General features: G+C 39.1%; 2 protein-coding genes across 11 annotated transcripts in view; one reads left to right on the top strand and one right to left on the bottom strand.

Annotated features, from left to right (window-relative positions):
* Positions 1 to 3,805: 3,805 nt before the first annotated feature.
* Positions 3,806 to 22,926, top strand: part of lt (vacuolar protein sorting-associated protein light) — a 62,215-nt gene continuing 43,094 nt past the window's right edge. For 4 of the 10 annotated variants that reach the window (XR_011605787.1, XM_070999275.1, XM_070999278.1 and 1 more), the window contains exons 1-6: positions 3,808 to 3,983; positions 4,047 to 4,172; positions 4,219 to 4,386; positions 4,439 to 4,556; positions 4,610 to 4,963; positions 5,023 to 5,350. Coding sequence is in view for 9 of the 10 variants with exons in the window: in XM_070999275.1 (XP_070855376.1) it covers positions 3,957 to 3,983; positions 4,047 to 4,172; positions 4,219 to 4,386; positions 4,439 to 4,556; positions 4,610 to 4,963; positions 5,023 to 5,350 (1,121 nt within the window). In the remaining variant the exon portion in view is untranslated. Of the gene's footprint in view, positions 3,984 to 4,046; positions 4,173 to 4,218; positions 4,387 to 4,438; positions 4,557 to 4,609; positions 4,964 to 5,022; positions 5,351 to 22,926 lie in introns of all 10 variants that reach the window. The other 6 variants (XM_070999274.1, XM_070999273.1, XM_070999279.1 and 3 more) reach the window with 6 other exon arrangements.
* Positions 4,984 to 6,574, bottom strand: beta3GalTII (beta-1,3-galactosyltransferase 6). The gene has a single exon (XM_070999282.1). The coding sequence runs from the start codon at positions 6,549 to 6,551 to the stop codon at positions 5,403 to 5,405; it is 1,149 nt and encodes a 382-aa protein (XP_070855383.1). The 5' UTR covers positions 6,552 to 6,574; the 3' UTR covers positions 4,984 to 5,402.

Raw genomic sequence — 22,926 nt, 5'->3', positions numbered from 1 at the left:
GGCCCCAGGAGTAGCTAGCTCGCCCTCCCTGAATATTACTATGGAGCATATGCTGCGCGTTGATCTGCGTCGGCTTAACTTATCGGCGAGTCATATCGGAGATCTGCGGCCCAGATAGTAGAAGTGATCGCCCAAATAGGGTCGGCCGAGGGCGGCCTTACTCCTGACGGGGGGAGTAGTTAACTAACTCAGCAGAGCGACGGCATTAACCGCTCGCCCAAAAGTTCGCTCCGGCCAAACTCCTGACACAGCGTCTGGCCGCAAGCTCATGCATAGCCGGCAAGCACTGCCCATTGGAGTGGCCGTTATGAAGCTCAGTTAATTTTCAACATTCAAAGAATAAAGAACACAAGTTCATTCTGAAATAACTTCGGCAACCGCCATATAACTTCTTATTACATAAACACTGACTGAGTCTCTAGGCCAGCAGCGAACGGAGGGCAGTTACCCTTCCAGCGTAATCTTCATAACTCTTCAGTTAATGAGAAGCTAATCAACCGACTACCGGCAGCTAATCGAGAGCTGCTGCGAAGAAGGCTGGACAATTATAATTTCCAGAGATCACATCAATTTTGACCATCGGCCAACCGGCTACTGATTGAAGACTGCAGCGAGAGACTCTTCTGCAGCTTCCCCCATACTAAACCTAATTCAACCGGCTACTGATTGAGGACTGCAGCGAGGGACTCTTCTGCAGCTACCCCCATACTAAACCTAATTGTTACATACTTTCCGACGAATCTAGTAGACCCTTTTCCTCTACGAGTAACGGGTATAATAAATTAAATGTTCAACGAATGTATTTATTAACGTATTTTATAGGTTTAGGGCTTCCTTCTAGTCCCACGGATGCTCTACCATGTTTCCAGCGCCATCTGTAGTCCATCCGAGTCCCAACCTTGAGGAAGTGGGAGCCGAATTGTGAACGGGGTTGTCCCGCCTGATGCTACATGAAGTCGCCCAGCATCCTGGTAATGGCTGGTAATGGCTCCTCCAGCTGTCCCTTAGCGGGCAACATTATTTCCTCCTCCCTATAGAAACTGGCGCGTCCTCCATATCCGCTTTAGCTGCCAAAAAGCTGGTGGAGGTGTAGTCCTTAATGGAGAGCTCGTCGGAGATCGAGCGATGTCCCATATTCCTTCCCACTGGTATTCTCTAGTGCATCTCCTCCAGCACTTCAACTATTCTGCGCATCTGCCCCGTTTTGGTATTACTTCCTGTTGGTCATTTCCCACAATAATGGGCAACATCTTGGATTAGGAGTCCTTTTTAATCTGTACTAACCTCCTTAAGCCGTTTTTGGGTTTTTTCTTCCATTTTTATACCCGTTACTCGTAGAGTAAAAAAGTATACTAGATTCGTCGGAAAGTATTAACAGGCAGAAGGAAGCGTTTCCGACCCCATAAAGTATTTATATTCTTGATCAGGATCACTAGCCGAGTCGATCTAGCCATGTCCGTCTGTCCGTCTGTCTGTCTGTCTGGATTAACGCTGAGATCTCGGAAACTATGGGAGCTAGTCTATTGAGATTTGGCGCGCAGCGCAAGTTTGTTTCAGCAGAGTGCCACGCCCACTCTAACGCCCACAAACCGCCCAAAACTGTGGCTCCTACAGTTTTGATGCTAGATTAATAATTTTAACTGAAATGTATTGTTCTCATCAATACCTATCAATTGCCCAAAAAAAAAGTTTGCCACGCCCACTTTGACGCCCACAAACCGCGAAAACCTGTGACGCCCACAATTTTCATGCTAGATAAAAAATTTTAACTGAAATGTATTGGTCTCGTCAGTACCTATCGATTATTCAAAAAAAAATTGCCACGCACACTCTAACACCCAGCTCGTCGTTCATCGAAATTCACTCGCTAAATATGGTATTTTTTCTGGTATTTCCTTAGCTCATCTGAGTACCCCGCTGAAAAACAGACCCGACGAAAAACGTTAGCTGCGTATTTGCCTCTCGCTCACTCCTATGGTTAGCTCGCGGTTTTCGTCGTTGTGAGTCCTAGGCTTTTCAGAAGTAAAAATATGTAATATTTTATTTTCATTATGAGTAAAAGCCTAAAGCCTAGTACTCACATCGACGAAAACCGCGAGCTAACTATAGGAGTGAGCGAGAGGCAAACAGGTGGCTAAAGGTTTTCGTCAGGTCTGTTTTTCAGCGCGGTACTCAGATGTGCTAAGGAAATACCAGAAAAAATACCAGATTTCGCGAGTGAATTTTCGATGAATGCCGTTAGCCGCGGCCCAAAGAATAAGAAATTTAATCTTTGGCGGTATTCGTGCAGAAGCGGTGGGGAATTTAAAAATGAAAAATGGAAGAAAATCACCAAAAACGGCTAAAGGAGGTCAGTGCAGATGAAAAAGGACGCCTAATCCAAGCTGTTGCCCATTATTGTGGGACTTGACCGACAGGAAGCAATACCACAACGAGGCGAATTCGCAGAATAGTTGAAGCGCTGGAGGAGATCCACTAGAGAATCCCAGTGGGAAGGAACATGGGACTTGACAACTAAAGCGGAGATGGAGGACGCGCCGGCTTCTATAGGGAAGAGAAAGTAAGGTCGCCCGCTAAGGGACAGCTGGAGGAGCCATTACCACCAAAGGAAGCCTTAAACTTGTAATTTACATTAAAAAAAACATTCGTTGAACATTTAATTTATTTATATTTTGTGCACCTCTTCTTTTTTAAATTGCTAAAATTGATTTTTTTCCGTTTGGCAACAAGCCCAGCTGCATGACAGTAAGACCATGCCACATGCATTGCGGGTGAACTTCGAAAACATCGGTCACACTACAAAGAATAAGATTTTTCTGAGTACTAGGCTTAATACTCAAATCGACTAAAAGTTTCACTAGTCGAATAATGTTATTCTCTGTAATGTGACCAAAGTTTTCAGCTTGTTATGTTGACGATTTAAAAAAAAAAGTAAGGGTGCACAAAGAAATATAAGTAAATGGAATTTTCAAAGGATGTATTTGTTTATGAAAAATGGTAGCTTAAAGCTTACTTCTTGTCCCACGGAGCAAGCGCCATCTGCAGTCCAGCTCCGATTCGTAATTTGCCAACATGTGCCTTTAGTAAGTGGGATACGGATTGGGGACGGGGTTGTTACGCTGATGCTGCAGGAAGACGCCCAGAATCCTGGCAATAGCTTATAAAGTACTTATGAAAAACAGACCGGACGAAAAGTGATTGCCACTCGCTCACTCCTAAGGCTTTCGTCGATACTATGTCGTACTAGGCTTAGTGCGAAACATTATTAATTAGCTAAGAACTAAAAATATAAATTATAACCGATTTTAAAGAGGAGTAAATATTACTCTGCTGGATATATGCTTCAACACGTACAGTGTACACCAGCAGTTAGCATACACACATGGATGAACTGCAGTTTTACATGTCATTAATAGGACAACAATGTGCTGATTTCAACTTCGGCCGAGCCGACGCTCTCATTCGACAATCGTGTCAAATCAACTCTCTCTCTCTAATTTTCATTTTCGAATATAATGTTTATGGAGGTTCGATGGTCAGTCGATGAGATTTTGATGATAAAACCAAGTTTTTGTCAACGACTTGTCAACTAAAAATGGATGAATTTGTCATTAATGACAGCCTAGGACATGTCCATGATAATGCCATTAAATTTCATGATGAACTTTCGATGATTTACAGATGACTGGTTGCAGGGTATGAACAGCTACCCACACAAAATTGCAAGTGTGCAGAGACTATTAAAATATTTTTAAATAGTATTTCTTGAAACTGAAATGGTATTCACTTTTCGGCTGAAATATTTGTATATCGTTATCAGTGCGGTAACACTGCCATGTACATATTTTTTTGGCCTAATTAATGAAGATCTTAATAGTCAAATAATCAAGAATATTTGATCATTGAAAAACCATTTTACCAAACCACCAACCCCCGCACCGGATTTATTTTTTGAAATGGCTAAACCTTTTCCGGTTAGTTTGGTATATTTTATTTTGTCTTAGAAAAAAATGCCTCTATACTTATAAATTATTTATTTTATTTAGTATTCTGGTACTGATAGTATAGAAGAGGAGGAAGTGGAGCCCAAATTTAAGTACCAACGTCTTGCAAACGATTTGAAAAACTTACTTAACGCTGATGTCATTACCTGCGCTGCTGTACATTTAAAGGTGTTCTTGACATACATAGAATTGTATTTTCTTATATTGTATTTAGTTTCTTATATTTGGCACTTTCCGAGGGCGCGTCTATTTATTTGACCATCAAGGAAACTCTGTCAATTCGAATCTGAGCAATACCGACCGCCACCATCAGGTTGCAGTTAACTCTATTGACGTAGGTCCTAAGGGCGAGTGTGTGGCCACATGCTCCGACGACGGGAAAGTGAGTCCTAAGCTTAACGATGGCTAATAAAGACTAACTTCTTATTTCGCAGGTGAAAATAACCGGTTTTTTTAACTGCGATAATAATATGGATTTAAGTTTTGGCAAATTTATAAAGGCCGTTGCTTTGGACCCCGATCCTAGGGCTCGCCATAGGCGATTCATAGTGGGTAGGTAGATTTATCAAATTTATCGATTTATCGAAAAAACGAGTCTTACTTAGGCGATGACAAACTCGTCTTGTACGACCGAAATCTCCTTAAGAATCTTAAAGCAACTGAGCTATGCTCAGTCGAAGGCAATGTTCTGTCGATCTGCTGGCATGGCAACTTGGTTGCTTGGGCGAGTCACTTAGGTGTCCGTGTCTACGATTTAAAAGGCAGATGTTCGCTTGGGTTAATTAAATGGGAGGTTCCTGCCCAGGAGTGCCTAGAAAACTATCACTGTCATCTACGATGGTCCAACGAGTATACTCTGTTAATCGGCTGGGTAGACACTATACGAATTTGCGAAATTAGCAAGAAAAATTCTGTCGAAACTTCAGCTAGTAATCTGCCTGGTTACATAGTGGATCCAGGTGATTAATGTGACACTTACTTGGACTTTCAAAATTTAATAGTTATTTTATTATTGCAGTCTCAACACTTCAAACTACTTTCTACATTTGTGGACTTGCTCCACTAACTGCCAAACAATTAGTAGTCCTTGGCTATCGCAAAGAAAGGAGCCCTTCTTTCAAAGCTCTGCGTCCTGTGTTGTGCGTTATTGAATACAAAGTGAATAATAGCGAAGAGATCTGTACAGATAGTTTGACTTTGCGGGGCTTCGAGGACTACACCGTAAACGACTATAGTCTGGGCAGCATAATCGAAGAGAATCGCTTTTATATTGTGGCCCCCAAGGACATTGTGGTAGCTAGTCTTATTGAAAATGACGACCGGTTGGAGTGGTTGATTAAGCACAGGTAAGCGAATAAACTAGTTTATAGTCCATCGTTCTAAAAGTTTCCACGACAGCTATACCACTAAGCTATCACAACATTTTTCAGTTGCTTTTTTCCAATCGTAAAAGTATTCTGATAACGAGCTTGAACCAGTGCCACTGCAGAGTTTACCATCGTATATATCGGCCATCATTTCTAGACTGCGTTTGTGCAACACCATATGATAGGGCTGACATTTGCGGGGCATGTACCCAGTATCGAATCTAGGATCGTGCCAGCGATAGACATGTCGTAGTGGAGCCAGCCAAGTTCCGACCGAGACATCCTCGGACACATAAGGTGTGAGCAGTTGGGAACTGTCGGCAATATACTCACAGAGTTCTCGAGATAAAACGTAACCACCGCCTAATGCATAAGGCAGGTAGTTTTTGCTAAGAAAATAATTAGACTCTTTCCAAAGGCCTTTCCTTTTAATTGTGGCTCGACCATTAAAGTATCCCCAATATAGCTGTGGTAAGGGATATTGACCGTACTCCGACCTTTTGCGAAGTAACTTTCGATCATAGGAGACAAGATCATTGAGCAAACTGTTCAGCTTAACGAAGGTATCGTCGTCCACTTTGATGACATATGAGAAATCGTAGTGGTGTCTCAAAAAATCCAGGGCCTGGATAAGTTTTTTTGTAAGATTGCCGTATGTGTCGTTATGTCGTTGCAGCATTATTAGATCGTTGTGTTGATTTTGCTCCTTCACTAGGTCCGCTTGCATGGAACTGCTTATATTCCAAGTACCAATGGCAAACACGTGCTTCACTTTAATAAGCCTTTGAGTCCTTGGGAGATCCTTTGTCATCATTCTTTTCTGCCAATCCTTATACTGCCTCAGGCGATTTGCCTGTTGCTCAACTAACTCCACCTGCAAGTGGCCATTAGAGCTGTAGGTTGGAAGAAAAATCAGCTCTTCAGGATAATACTGCTGATGGAGGGGTTGTCTAGCAGTTCGGAGCCAGGTGCTTCGCATGGCGTTCCTTTGATCAGCATTGCGTGGTGGACTAAGCACCAACACCACGAGAAACACATTCGGATGCGGCTCCAATTGGATGCGTCCAATGGTATGTGCTGGACATTGGTCTGCAGGACTGAGTATCTTCGTTATGAAGCTACCGAAAAAAAACGCGGTTATGGCCATGATAAAAGTAAATAAATTATTTAAACGCCTCATTTTAAGTTTGTTCTATATAATGTGACCGTGGAGAAGTAAAAAAAATTAGGCCCCGTTTACACTATAGTCGAGATATGAGGTTTACTTCGATTTTTCTTAAAGCAGAAATTGCACCTCAGCCTGACACATCTTTAAAAATTATTTTAATTTAACGGTCTAGAAATTGATATTTTGGAGTAATAAGTATGGATATGAAACCGGAGAGAAGGTAACAAGGCTTTTACGGGGTAGTCTCTGTTATTTACATATAGTCGCGAAGTCGTCGGTATTTTTATGGTATATTTACGTTTGACTCGCCCCAATATAAAAAAATTTTTTTTTTATTTTATAGCCTGAATGCATTGCACATTTGGGAAATGTAGCGAAATCTACATTTATTATAATCATGCGCATAGGCGAAATTTTGTCACTAGATCAAAATGTGTGTAACTGAGAATATAAATATGTATGACAGTCATTCCGCAGAACGATTTCGATATCGACATTGTAGTTTGACTTCTTCCGGCATTTTGTTTTAAGAACAAATTTTGATTGTTTCACAGACTTATGTCAAATATTTCCTTAAACTTTTTGATGTGTCCGATCATTTTATTTTTGGTTTCATATTTTTATATTTTGGTTTAATTTAAACTGTCAACAATAGAGCCATAAGTTGCTAAAAATTAAAAAAGGTCAACCGCTTCGACCGAAAATGACATCGCTAAACTGATCCTCTTAGTGGAAGCACATTTCACGCATTTTGAACGCCGAAGCTTTCGAATAGTCAAACAAGAAATTGAAAGAATGGTCGCTTACAGACAGGCGTAAACAACTTTATTCCACAAAGCGAAAGGAACCTTTTAAGCGACCTACCAATCGATGGTGTCTAAGCTTTCACATTTTATAACGTTATTATATAATTTGGTAAAAGGCAAAGTTGCTACCTTTTATTTCTTACTTACATGTTGGGACATAGTGTGGTTTCGGAAATGAGTATATGGAATCAGTCACTTTAAATGACCGAAAATGTGTCAATTGAATTAGGCAATAATTAATCTTGAGCCCAGTCCAACTCGAAAGAATTCGTCTGAAATGGAGAACACCTTTGCTCAGTTCGTGCACGCGTTGTAAAAATGGAATTATAACTATTGAGAGAACACAACCATCTCGTAAAAGTTACGCCCTTCGAACTTCAACAACTTATATCATTCTGGACCCTTGAACGCATATATTACTCCTTCCTCGCTTATGTATCTTTAATTACATAGATTTTTATTTTAATCGTTTTGGCCAGTTTTGGGATGGATGTCCCTGCAAATCGTACGGAGTTCTTTAGCGAAAATTTTTATTTGGGCAGAAATACTTTGCCACAGAGGTAGACAAGACAGTTTTCATTGTCTGTGGTTCTAGACACCTCTGCTTTTTAACCGAATTAACTATTGCTATTCAAATTCAACAAATTTTCTTTCCACAGGGTCATTAAGCCAAAAGTATATCACAAAAACATCTCAACGACTTGCACAGTAATTATATAAATTCAGAAAAAATACTGAAATACTTTATTAGGAATGCAGACAACCCTTTGCATAGAGTAAGAATCTATATAGAGGTTTCAATTGCTCTGCCCGAACCTCTGCCCAACCTCTGCTAAGAGCCAATTCAAGGCCAAGTTTGAAGCTAACTTAGGTGCGAAGCAACAGCAATAGGGATTTCGATTAAAAACAAAAACAAAACAGTGAGCAGGAGCGGTGCAGAATGAGGTGGGAACGAATTACAAGTTCGATCGAACTTGTCAAAAAGAGGGGAAATAAGCATTTTTCGCCTAGGTGGCATCATAGCCTCGTTATCTAAAGAGAGCGGCAGAGCAGATGACGCCTCTATACATTATTACTCTATGCCCTTTGTCTGAACAGACTATTCTACAGTATGTGAAAAATCAGGAAAATCTGTATAGAATGACCATTAAGTATATCTATATTATTTGTAATTGGTTGATGTTTGCACTTTAATTAAAAGCAACAAGTTCTTGAAACAAGCTTAGAAAATACGGAAATGAAAGTGTTGAGTTTTTCCCAATTTTGGTGGAATAATGAATAATTTTAAGTCAAAAGCCAATTGCCTCTAATTTTTAATTATTTGTATTTGAACTCGGCGCTAATCGATACTGCTCGATAAGTATCATAAATTGATAATATGAAAAGTGATGCTGCAAACTTGACCATGAGAATGGGGCGCAAGAAAGGAAGAACAAGATGGCATTTATTTCTCTCAAATTGTATAGAGTAAAGCCTAGTATTTAGATCGGCTAAGAGTTTCATTAGTCGAAAAATCTTATTCTTTGTAGTGTGACCGAAGTTTTCAAAGTTCACCCGCAATGCATGTAGCATGGTCTCACTGTCAAGCAGCTGGGGTTGTTCCCAAACGGAAAACAAATCAAAAGGAGAAATTTAATAAGAAGGAGTCTGTTGGTACACAAAGAAATTTAAATACAAATAAATGAAATGTTTAACGATTGTTTTCATTTATGTAAATTAGTAGTTTAAAGCTTCCTTCTCGTCCCACGGATGCTTCGCCATCTTTCCCCCTCCACCGCAGTACAGCTCCGAGTCCCAATAGGCATATTGGACCTTGAGGAAGTGGGAGAACGGGGTTGATCCGCTGATGCTGCAGGAAGCCGCCCAGCATCCTGGCAGTGGCTGGCTATGGCTTCTCCAACTGTTCCTTAGCGAGCGCCCTATTTTCCTCCTCCTTATAGAAGTAGCTGGTGGTGGTGGTGTCCGAAGTCCTATTGGAGAGGTCGTCGGAGATTGTATTACTGGTGGTTCTGCTAAAAAGATACTTCTATTAGTACAACGCAACCAAATTATTTTGGCCAGATCTTAATTTCTTTGTGAGGACGCGCCCGGCAGGATGTCCATGTAGAGATCGAAGACCTACTCGGCATGTTCCTTCCCACTGGGATTCTCTAGTGGATCTCCTCCAGCACTTCAACTATTTGCGAATTTGCCCTTTTTGTGGAATTGCTTCCTGGCGGAGAAATCCCACAATAAAGGGCATAAGCTTGGATTTGGCGTCCTATTTCATCTACTCTAACACCCTGCATCCGACTTTGGGGTTTTCCTTCCATTTTTAAATTTTGGTTTCCACATCGCCTTTGCACGAACACCGCCAAAGATTAAATTTCTTATTCTTTGGACTTTGGAATCTGGGTTTTTTTCTGGTATTTCCTTAGCTCATCTGAGTACCGCGCTGAAAAACAGGCCCGACGAAAAACGTTAGCCGGGTATTTGCCTCTCGCTCACTCCTATGGTTAGCTCGCGGTTTTCGTCGATCTGAGTACTAGGCTTAAGAATCTTTATAGAGACACCATTTGCTCTGCCCGAACCTCGGCTGTGAGCCAATTCAAGGTCAAGTTCGAAGCTTACTTAGATTTTTCGACACGCCCAACATGTGCGAAACAACAGCAATAGTGGTGAAGTTCCAATACAAAAACAAAACAAAGCGATGCTGATATATAAAAATATAAAACTATCGGGCCGAAGGACTTTAGCTTCCAGCGTTCCTTCTTTTTCAAATATTAATGTTATTATTATATACTAGCCTTAATTTGTTAAAATAAAATAAAATAAATAAATAAAACTCAGCACGGGAATAAATTACAAGGTCACATCGAACATTTTAAAAACTAGGGAAATTATCGTTTTTTGCCTGGGTGGCGTCATTGGCAAAGTCTCCAAAGAGTGCGCAAGAGCAAGTTGTGTCTCTATATAGACTCTTACTCTATGCATAGAGTAAGAATCTATATAGAGGTTTCAATTGCTCTGCCCGAACCTCTGCCCAACCTCTGCTAAGAGCCAATTCAAGGCCAAGTTTGAAGCTAACTTAGGTGCGAAGCAACAGCAATAGGGATTTCGATTAAAAACAAAAACAAAACAGTGAGCAAGAGCGGTGCAGAATGAGGTGGGAAGGAACTACAAGTTCGATCGAACTTGTCAAAAAGAGGGGAAATAAGCATTTTTCGCCTAGGTGGCATCATAGCCTCATTATCTAAAGAGAGCGGCAGAGCAATTGGCGCCTCTATATAGTTCATTACTCTATGCTCTATGCGAATTATCCAACAACCGTTCAAACTATAATTATTATTTCTAATTTGTATACCCTTGCAGAGGGTATTATGATTTCAGTCAGAAGTTTGCAACGCAGTGAAGGAGACGTTTCCGACCTCATAAAGTATATATATTCCTGATCATCATCGAGTCGAGACGAGTCGATCTTGCCATGTCCGTCCGTGTCTACGCAAACTAGTCTCTCAGTTTTAAAGCTATCCGGCTGAAACTTTCCCAAATGTCTTCTTTCTTTGCAGGAGTGTATAAGTCGGAACCAGCCGGGTCGGACTACTATATCTTATAGCTCCCTTGAAATAATCGGAAAAAATATTTTTTTTAAATTATATCTTTGGTGTTTTTAACATATACGCTCCTACGCTTGGAAATAACATTTTTTAATTACTTTTGAATTTCGAATTTCATTTTATCAAAATCGAAGGACTATATCATATAGCTGCCATATCAACGATCGGAAAATTGGTGTGAAAATAAAATGAAACAAATTATAGCTTCGGTGTTTTTTGACATATTATCTTATACTATTGGGAATATGAATTTTTGTATTTTTAAGAATTTCGAACTAAATTTAATAATTATAACTGCAAGGGTATACAAAGTTCGGCTTGCCGAAGTTAACTTCCTTTCTTCTTTTTATACCCGTTACTCGTAGAGTAAAAAGGTATACTAGATTCGTCGGAAAGTATGTAACAGGCAGAAGGAAGCGATTCCGACCCCATAAAGTACATATATTCTTGATCAGGATCACTAGCCGAGTCGATCTAGCCATGCCCGTCTGTCCGTCAGTCTGTCCGTCCGGATGAACGCTGAGATCTCGGAAACTATAAGAGCTAGGCTATTGGGCATTGGCATGCAGATTCCTGAGATTCCTGCGCAGAGCAAGTTTATTTCACCAGCGTGCCACGCCCACTCTAAGGCCGACAAACCGCACAAAACTGTGCCTCCTACAGTTTTGATGGCAGAGTAAAAATTTTAACTGAAATGTAATGTTCTCATCAATACCTATTGATTGAACCAAAAAAAAAGTTTGCCACGCCCACTTTTACGCCCACAAACTTCAAAAAATCGTAAGTATGATTGCGGATATCTCGGAAACTATCAAAGATAGAGAATTTGGATTTCAGATTTAGATCCACAAACCGGACAAACCTGTGGCGCCCAGAATTTTTATGCTAGATACAAAATGTTAACTAAAATGTATCAGTCCTGTCAAAAAGTTTGCTACGCCCACTCTAACGCCCACAAACCGCCCGAACCTGTGGCGCCTACAATTTTCATGATAGAAAAAAAATTGTAACTAAAATGTATTAGTCTCGTCAACACCTTTCGATTGACTCAAAAAAGTTTGCCACGCCCACTCTAACGCTCATAACGCTTAAATCTGTCTACCGTCCACATAATCACATATTTTGTGATCAGGGGTAGGTGGCGCATTTCAGTCTCGCTTTACTGCTTGCATATCTCCATTTCCCTTTTGTCTTTTTATCTGACTAATGGGTATCTGATAGTCGGGGCACTCGACTATAGCGTTCTTCCTTGTTTTTTCCCTAAAAGTAATGATTCTTTGTTGACTTTTATTATAAAACTCACACAATTAATCGTTATTAATGAGTAGAAAAAAAAAGTCATCAGTAATGATTAGCCGTGATTTTGATTTTATAAAACTTAAATTGTTTGTCCTTTTACTTTGTTTATTGAGTTTTCCATTTAATGAGACTAACAAAAAGTGAGTCATGTAGACTGACTGTAGACCAAATGGCCCTGGTAATTATTGCTGGGATGGTAGATCGCTTCGAAGTACACGGGTTCTGTTCGAGTCCCGTTTTAGATTTCTTGCGTGATTGTTTGGGTGGAGTGTAAGTTTCTTATAATTAACCGCTCTCTGCTTTGATATGTCATCTTTAACCGGCGGTTTGCCAAGATCCCTGTGGATGTTTTCGTTCCGAATATACCAAAGTGCCCCAGTTATTATTCGCAATATTTTTGATTGTGAGCGCTGTATAATATCAATGTTGCTGTTGCTGGCGTTTCCCCAAAGCTGGGATCCGTAAGTCCAAATGGGATTAAGAGTGGAATTGTAGAGCAGAACCTTGAGGTCCAGACACAGGGGTGATCAAGAATTGATTATCCACTGTAGGCTGCTAGCTCTAAGTTTGATATGTACTTTCTTGCATTCCTCCAGGTTAGACGTCTGTCGAGGTGGACGCCGAGATATCCCTTCAGTTCTGCAGTAGAGACGCGGTGCCATGGCTCAAGGCAAAAAGCTTTTTTGTTTTTTTTTTGTGCCTAAAACGCTGTGCCGCTGTTGACGTCACCAGAGAAGTCGGCGCAGCGTAGAAGACTGCCTATAAAAACGATCGTGCAACAAAGAGAGGCAGATATTCGGAGCTTCCCTCTCTTTCTTTGTCTTATAATTTGCCTGCACTCGGCGCTCTCAGAGACAAATTTCGGCAGGTCCGTTATTTCTTTTGAGTCTCTCCGTTATGTTGGGCTAGCGACTAATGTTTCGGCGGAAAAATTTTCGTGGCGCAGCGACATGTGAGTGCCCTAATATTTTAGGAGCATTATTGTACATCGAAAAAAACAACTAATACTGTTTTATAAAAGTAAATTATTTGATTATAGTAAAATTAAGTTAATTGAATTTACTTTTAATGTTATGCTTACGTATTATACATTAATATTACAATATAATTTTTTAGTTAAGTTATAGAAATTAAGTTCGTTAAAATTTATTTAAATATATAAAACATTTTAATAGTACCATTTTTAAAAAATTCATTTTGTATTTTTTACTCAAAAAAGTAAAAATTATGTTGTCGGATATTTTTCGCTTTTGAAAGGGTATAGGTGCAGTGGCAACCGCCTACAGCGAAGAGAAATTAAAAGAAATCATGTAAAGGGGTGAGAGGAATACTTGGTTCTTTCTTATTGAGTTATTAAAAGGGAAGCAAGCCATTTAAATTGTGCGCAGCAAATTTACTTCTTTCGTTTTTTAAAGTGAAAATAATAAAGTCAGGTAAGTGTTACATTAAGTTGAAGATGTTGTGCATTGATCTTAGTTTAAAGTATTGAGGTATTCAATGGGTTCCGTTAGCCGAAAGTGGATGATGAAATGTTTTGCGCCAATAAAAATCCTGCAAAGGGTGAAACACAGCTCTAAAAGGTAAATATGCAAATAAACAAATAAAACGCATTTTTTAAGCATATGACCATAATTTTTATCAGGAGCGTTGGCCATGGATTCGGAGGACCCGGACAAAGGTTTAAGGAAGGCGATGACCAATGTAAAAAGCAAATTAACGTAACATAAAATTAGGCTTACTAACAATAATTGTCCTTTAACAAAACACCTAAATAACATTATTTAATTAAAATATATTTAAAAGTATATACAAATTTATGTATTTCAAATTCTATAAGTAAAAACTCATGTGAAAAATTCTGATTTTCACAAGTGATTTCACTTGGGACGTGTCACTTGCAAGTGATTTCATAAGTGAAAACTCATGGAAAAAATTTAATTTTCACAAGTGATTTCACCTGGGACATGTCACCGGCACGTCACACGCCATACGAAAAATGAGTATAAGGAACAAGTGAAATCCCGTGGGACTTCAAAAAATTTTCATTTGAATTTTCACTTGTGAAAATGCGGACATCCCATACAATTTTCTATATGGAGCGTCACTTGTTCTTCACTTGTGCAAGAGGACATGTCCCACGGGATTCACAAGGTGATTCACAAGTGAAACTTTTTTTTTGGAACTAAAGGGATGTTACATCGTTGGCTTGTGGTATGTGGATACTGTTCAAAGTTAGCGGGGTTCACGATTGTCAGTTAAGGGTAAACGTTATATGTTTACTGATGAATGAACTTTTGTTCATTAATTTTGATTTGACCTTTAACTGTTGCTCTATTTGGGCATCTAAAGCGGATCAGGATTGCGGTGTCGTGAGCAAATTTGGACGTAATTAGCCTTTCGTTTGTAGGAATATCTGGTGTGTACAGGATATACAGAATATATCTTTAACGGTACTGGTTGGATGTTGTTGCATTGAATCTCACATCGAAAACTCTGTAGTAGAGGTGCAGTTCAAGTAACTTATTATTGTTTTCTGGCAGTAATGTTATGTTTTTATGCATAAGGCCTTTAAGCCAAACTCGGTCAAATGCTTGGATGATATCGAGGAATATCGCACTACAATATTCCCGATGTTCAAAGGCTGTACGAACTTCTGATGTTATCCGGGTGACCTGCTCGATAGTTCCGTGCCTTTCCCGGTACCCGAATTTATGTGCCGGGATTATATTGTGTGCTGTTAGATATGGTGCTATGCGCGTGAGAAGCCATTTTTTTAATAACTTGGACAAGCACGATAATAAGCTTATTGGCCTGTACGATAAGGGAAATGTATGGTCTTTCCCAGGCTTCGGTATCATTATGACATTCATTTTTTTTAGGAAGTACCCAAGTTTTGTGATCCCGTTAAATAGCTTGCATATAAAATCTACTGCACAGTTTGGAAGTTCAATTATCATTTTTGGGGTTATTAAGTCCTCACCGTCCCACCACCACCACCCACCGAAAGAAAATCGGCTCTTGCAATTTCAGGGCGAAGCGACGGTAGATCGAAAGAGTTTGGGCGGAGTTTGATTGAAATACATTTCGTAGGTGTTGAGCAAAGGTTTCGGCGTCGTCGGGCCCCAGTAACCGGGGAGTTCAAAGTCGGAGTGACTGTTTCTTTCAAAGAGCTAGATAACCTCTCCACAAGGGCTGCTTTGTACTGGTCGGCGATAATTTCCTAAATTAGCGGCACTACGCAAGTTCTTCTTGCTTTAGGGTTTTAGTGAGTCTGCGGGTGACTTCGTCAAAAAGTTTCTGTGGATGCGGTGATCTGCTGGATTGTTATGCGCGTCGTAGACGTCGTTTTTCCCAAATAAGTTTTTCGATTTTCAGATTAGTTTTGTATTGATTGCAACGTACAGTCGTCTCTTGTGGGGTTGAGGCTGCTGCCACGAGTACGGAGTCCATGGCATCGATGTCATTCTTGGTGTTGAGCTGTGGAGTTAGATCAATGTAGAATTTACGACGTCAGCCTGTAGAGGTGCTTGATTATTTTTGGGCTTTGAAGAAGAGGTATTAAGACCGGCGAGTGGTCCGATGATAAGTCCAAAAGAGATTTCGCGCGTATTAGATTTCTTGGGATGATCCTTCTCACAGCGAAGTCAGTTAAGTCCGGAACCTTTCTGGGGTCAGCTGGCCAGTAGTATGTAGGGCTGCCAGGGGAGACACACTCGAGTTTGTTCCTCATGTTTACGATTGCTTTATATAGTTGCCTTCCTTTGGGGGTCACGAGTCGTGAGCCACTATGCGTGTGCTTCGCATTAAAGTCTCCTCCTGCTACAAAGCGATCTCCGAGTGAATTGTAGAAGTCCAAGAATTGCCCTTCCGGTTTTTTAAAGCGTGGTGGGCAGTAGAAAGCGGCGATAGTTATACTGTCGTTGCCTGATTGTAGATGTAGCTTGCAAATAATTTGTTGCAAACGTCTGGTGAAAGTGGTGATTGTTGCGTTCCCTGGGTTTTACAATCCGGGTGATCAGTGTACGAAGTCTATCCCCTTATTTGGTAGATGTATTTACTTGTAAGGTGCGTTTCTGTGAGGAATTCACTTATTTCAAGTTTGTGCCGTGAAACGCCGTTGGCATTCCACATGGATATTCGAAGGCAAGACATCGTTTATGTAGATTGTTGGGATGCGAGAATGTTTTGATTTTGCATACGATTTTCATTGTTGTTTTCATGAACGACATCAAGTCCATCATACTTTGTTGTAATTTTAAAAATACGGCTCCGATATTATTTGGAATTTGTCCTATTGCTTGCTAAGAGGTTATTATATTCGGATCAGCGCATCGAGCTTGTGGGATCAACGACGGAGTTTATCGACTTGTTTTCAGGGCACTGGCGTATGTCATTCCCCCATTTGTGTTTAGAGGGCCAAATGAAGGTCTTTCTGATTTCCCAAAGAAAGTGTCAGGTGTGGTTTGAGATTGCGCGTACTAATTTTGTGTATTCTGGGAGAGTGCAGACTTGGCTCGTTGAAGTCGATTCTTCAGCTCCTTATAGACTGGGCAGCCTCTGTAGTTTGCGGTATTATTCTATCCACAGTTAGCGCGTTTTTTTGTTTTTGGGTTTTGGAACTAGGTCATGGATAAGAATTATGGACGCCTCCACAAGCTACGCAGACTGACCGAAGTCCGCAGTTGATTTTAGTGTGTCCGCATTCCTGGCAGTTTGTGCATTGCAGGGGACTGTTCCGCTTATGCGGTTCTTCAACATTAATCCTTCTAGGCAACAAGAATTGCATTTTATAGATCGGATGTACTTCGTTTTGCAAGGCTCTGCTCTATGGCACCAATTCGACCTTAAAGAGTGGTTGCGGCTTTTTATATCTGTTGATTAGGTTTATAATATTTTTGGCAAAAAACCTTTTTATTTTAAAGACTACTATCTCAGTGGTGTATATGTCGTGCTTCTCGTCCTTTAACACTACTTGCAAGACCTTGCTGCTCTTGAGCTGACTCGTATAGTAGGGTTTTTTAGACTCATCCAGGTATGTGGTTAAGACTCGGAAATAATCTTCTGTTGGGGGTGGCGTACGTAACGTCAATTCTGTTGAGGTTTTTGGTGCTAGCTTTTTATTCGTGATGGGGGAACATTTTCTTTGGTTATTAACTGTCGATGGAAATGCGGAAGTTCAAAGGCTTAATCGTAAAATTAAATAAAAACCTCAATCCGCAAAAAAAAACGTTGGTTGAAGTGAAAAAATATTTTATGGTTTTAATGGATAGAAAATCAAACTTCAGTACTAGCAATGGTAAAGACTTTTCAAAATTGGGAGATGTTTGACCATTCCCCGAAGAATTCGGGTATTGTTTGCCTTAAGATGTTCATATGTTAAATACCTTTTCACCTAAGCAATCCACAGTCCAAATCATAAAATTTCATAGCAAACATTTTGATTGGATATTTAGAATGCATAATGCATATTATTGAAATTTAACCCAGAGTTTCGCAGGTCTTGTCAATACTTAAACCTCCTTAAAAAGAGCATTGAAAAATATTCGAATTACAATATACCATAACCATAGTTTAATAACTAAAATTTTAAAAATGAATCACCGGTTGATTAATATTGTGTAACCTTACAGATAGAAACTTTTTTAATGCTATAATAATTCCACGCGTACTTGCAAGGCAGGCACAGCGCATACCACATTAGCCAACTGGTTAAGATTTGGTAATTGATATAATTTCTGTTCCCAATACTCCATTATATTGACATCTTTAGATACTGGCTTAGGGTTATATTCCTCAATTTAACGAATTAAAGATTTCAAATCATTATCCATTTCGTTACCTTCATCTTGCGATTGAATCTAAATATTCAGTGATCATGCAGGGCATGAGATCATGGACATCGTATGCTGCCTAAGACTATGTTGTTAACCTATGTCATTTCGAAAAAACTAAATAGTAAAAGTACTAGTAGTAGTACTTCTAGGATCCAAGTAAATAACGTTTTTCGATGCATTGAAGAAACCGGCCGATATGGGATGATTTTGATGCTATTACCAATAGTTTTAGCTTTAGCCGGCCTTTATAGAAATCTCCCATGAATAGCTGGTCATTTTGAAATTTTAAAGTTGCAGTGAACACCGGCTTTGAAAAAAGTACAAGGCTTTCGATCTCAGACCATTCGACGTTTTAAAGGTTTATATCAGGCTTTTAGAGCATTTTCACAAAATCTATCAAACTTGATGAGTTTATTTACCAATGAATAAGTCGTTTTCCATCGAGTGGCTAAGTCAAGCTCAGGTAGGGCATTTTCTCATATCAAATACCTTATTGCGTAAAATTAATTAGTTTTGCAAAAAAAAATGAAGAGGCTAATAACTTACCTGAACGTGGGAGTTTGTGAGTTTAGTCAAAAGTAGCCACTGGGTCAAACAGTGTGATTGCTGCGCAATTGATAGATTTCATAGACAGTATGTCAATGTCTTTCAGTAACTCTTCTTCGTCTGAGTTCATAAGCTTGGAACTATAGTCGTGGTCGTCATTATAATCAAGTTGATTCGTTTCAATACCAAAATCAGATAGAATGAAATTGATTTCGGAGCTCAATAAGGCTCAGAGTCCTTTTACATAGTTTTTTTATAGTGATAAAATTTGACATTTAGTCCCAGTACTCCACGACCGTATCTAGTTGCTGTACCCATCAGGGTTCAAAAACTGACACACACGTTAAAAACATGAAAAATTGTATCTAACATTTTTTTGACATGTCTGTCAAATATAAGTATTTAAATGTGAAAAATAATTGTTAGCATACACAGCCCACTTGTGTTTTTAACACGACGTGTTAACACAATTAGGGTATTCAATTGCGTTGCAAACGTTTAAAAAGTGTAAAAGTGTAAGCAGTTCCGACAACAATTTCCGTACAAAATAGTTTTCAAGGCCTACAACACCCCAGCCTATGTATACAAATCTGTTGTACTTGTGTAGAAATAGGGGGTTAATAATGGGTAGGAATTTTATCTAAAATACTAAAAATATACTGAAAAGTCGGGTTTAAATCCATGGAATTGACAGTGAAAGGAAAGAAATAAATTTGAATTTTAAATGCAAAAGAAAAAAAGTTGTCTTCTATTAAACAAAATCATTTAATAACAATTTCAATTGAGGAAAAACCCTCAAGAAAGCAAGCCAGGGAGGTCGACTCTAAGCGATGGTCTGAGAGCGAAGTTAATAAAGCCCTAGATTATATGCTGGAGCAATACAAAAATTTAAAAGTTGTCTTTCTTTTGTACGTCAATTTCCTGCAACGATGTTTTAAAATAGAGGGCGTTCACAATTCTCGTCTGGCAAACTTACAAAGTTTACACTTTTGCAACGCAATTGAATACCCTAAGTGTGTTTTTTACATATGAAGTTTTTAACACAGCTTACAACTGTTTGAAATTTTATATTCACTTAAACCAGCAAATGCAATGTTTGCTTTGACATTTTTATACCCTTGCATAAGGTATTATGATTTCAGTCAGAAGTTTGCAACGCAGTGAAGGAGACGTTTCCCCGACCCCATAAAGCATATATATTCTTGATCAGTATTACCATCCGTTTCTACGCAGACTAGTCGGGCTGAAACTTTCCCAAAAGTCTTATTTCTTTTGCAGGTAGTATATAAGTCGGAAGCAGCTGGATCGGACAACTATGTCTCCCATAGGAATAATCGAACAAACATTTTTTAAAATTATATCTTTAGTGTTTTTTAACATATACCGCCTACGCTTAGAAATAAAATTTGTTAATTAGTTCTGAGTTTCGAAATTTCAAAATCGGACGACCATATCATATAGCTGCCATAGGAACGATCGGAAAATTGGTGATAAAACAATATGAAACAAATTATAGCTTCGGTGTTTTTTGACATATTATTTTATACTATTGGGAATATCATTTTTTGTATTTTTTAAAATTTTGAAATAAATTTAATAATTATAACTGTAAGGGTATACAAACTTCGGCTTGCCGAAGTTAACTTTTTCTTGTTTTTTGTTAGAATTCTTTAAATTAAATTAAAAAAAACACAAGTGTGCTGTGTGTGTTAGCAATTATTTTTCAGATTTGTCACTATTGTATTTACTTCATTTCCTTACATTTAACACGTTAAAAACGCTAGTTTTTTTTACAGTGCGTGCTATTTTACGAATTGTTGTATCCATCTTTAAACTTATTACTTTTTTTTTTAAAGATGACATGATTTTAAATTTGATTTTCTCATATTTCTTCTCCTCCAAACTTATTATATTTCAGGAATTTACAACGGGCTTATAAAGTCCTTTAAATATTTGCTCGGTAAATACCCTAAAACCACTCGAGTCCCATGCCACATGTGTAAGAAAACTTGATTTTTTTTTCAGATTTTCCTGGCTTTTTTCAGAATTTTTCAAGCCGCATTCGTTTGGATGACGAGTTTATAAAGGTCCTTCCTAAAAATAATCCATCCAAGTATTGGGTGCGATATCCCGCCTTGAATGGCAGACGTTTCCAAGGTACTAAGTCCTACCAATGTCGAGTCTGCTAATGGATTCATCCTCCACGGAAGTGCTACCAGTTTCTGCAGAAGTACCACGAAGTAGAAATTAATTAGACTTGAGATCCTTTACGAGTTCCATATGAATGGCTTTTGTCGAGGAGCAGATAAAAACTCCCACTTATATTTTAAGTGGGATTTTGCCGCGCATGCCTAATGAAACTCTAATTGGGCCAAAAAGATCAACTCCGCTAACTCTAAATGGCCGAATGCTTAGAAGGCGATCAGCCGGTAGATTGCCCAATATTTGCGAATACTGCCGGTGCTTGTGTCGAAAGCAGTGGGTGCATCGACGGACAACAGCACTGCATTCTTTACGAGCGTTGATCAGCCAAATACTTTGACCAAGCAAGCCGACGAGTGCCAACGTGACAATTGGAGCGATGAAGATGCTGAAAGTACAGTCTAACAGAATAATTTTCCTTCGGCATTTAAAAGGGATACTTAACGTTATGTTCCAATGGAGCGTCCAACAACCGGCCACCAACTCGCCACCAACTTGTTACGTACAATTACGAACTGTTTCCGTGCTTAAAAATGGGTTAAGCTTTTGAAAGAAATTTGCCAAGTACAGATAGATAGACAACTTCTTAAATTCAAAGCGAATAATTCACACTCCTTAAAAATATAACATGGTGTTACTAACATTGATTATTTCTTATAACTGTAAGTGTATTAAAACTTCGGCTTGCCGAAGCTAACTTCCTTTCTTGTTTTTACTGAGATTCCGGCTGCGTGAATTTATTTTTCATAAATATTCAAAAATACAGTCCACTTCATCTACATACGATTGCGAGCTTATTGTTTCAGTTGTGAAAAAATCCCGCAATCATATTTACCGTTTTACCGCTACTCGTAATAGGCATATACATAAGTCTCTCCAAGTCCCGCAATCGACATACATACACAAACTTTCCACATATTTAGCATCGCACCGTAGTTCAAAGGTATCCAAAAAATGAAATATTTCATTTTTTTCCATCAGTGCAGTGCACTGTGCTAGCATTATTTATTACCGTACAAGTATCAATAAGAGGAAATCTATCTCATATGGGCGGCTAAGGAAGGGGTGGTCAGATCGGTCTGAAACTTAGATATATTTTTATGTGCATCGAAAATATCATATGTACCAAACTTCAAAACTTTTCGTCGAAAAATCGGCTCGCTGGCCCAATGTGCAGTGTGACCGTCCTTTTTTCATTATTAATTAATTGTTTATTTCATATACAAGTCCAAGCAATGTATCGTAAGGTGGAGCAATCAAACCATGTATGTTTAAATTGCTTTGTGACTACAGGCATTGTGCCGCAGACTTCAAGTACGTTTGCCGCTCAGATCTTCGTACACATCAAACAGGGCTTCTCCCATTTATCTCAACCTCTAACATCTCCGTCCCAAGATTATACTTTGTTTGGATACGGAGATTTTCTCGGGAGAAACAAATCCGAAGTTCCGAGTGCCATCGAATTGAAGAGGCCGCCGATAGCACCCGATTTGATAATTTGATTCAACTTCAGTCCAAAGTGACTGGTTCAAGACAACATCAAAGGCTGCGATCTGTGTTCACAAAAGAACCACCCCGTACGTTTATGTCAACCCTTCTTCCAATTGACGGTAAATAATTGTTAAGCCTATATATATTGCCTTGCAAGCAACCATCAATTCCAGGCTTGCACAAGCGCTCACATCTGTTTCACTTGCCAGGGTCGACAACGGAACAGTGGTTCCACTAATGCTCCGAAACCATACGAACCTCCTAAGTCAGTATCCGCCTCAATTCCACACTGAATTTGCGCCAAAACGGCGTATAGTTTATAGAAATAGTTTCGAGCGGCAGTTTTATAGAGATCTTCACATCTCGCTAAAATAGTTCTTATTTTCAAGCACACAAATAAACACACAATTCACTGATCAAGACACCCCCGCCCCAACAAATTCAAATGACAGTATTATAAGTGAACTGCAAAATTGTATGTGCAACAGCTTATTTCAGAAAAAAGGACTGAAATTGAATCTTAAATCATTATAATTAACAAAATTATGTTTTTGAACTCATGTTTTCGGAATCCAAACCCTTTTGTAAATACACTTAATTAAAAACAAAGACT

This window comes from Drosophila suzukii, unplaced genomic scaffold (genome assembly GCF_043229965.1).
Source record: "Drosophila suzukii unplaced genomic scaffold, CBGP_Dsuzu_IsoJpt1.0 scf_6, whole genome shotgun sequence".
Classification (NCBI taxonomy): Eukaryota; Metazoa; Arthropoda; class Insecta; order Diptera; family Drosophilidae; genus Drosophila; species Drosophila suzukii.
The sequence above is the reverse complement of the archived record's forward strand: the minus strand, read 5'-3'. Positions and strand labels throughout refer to the sequence as shown.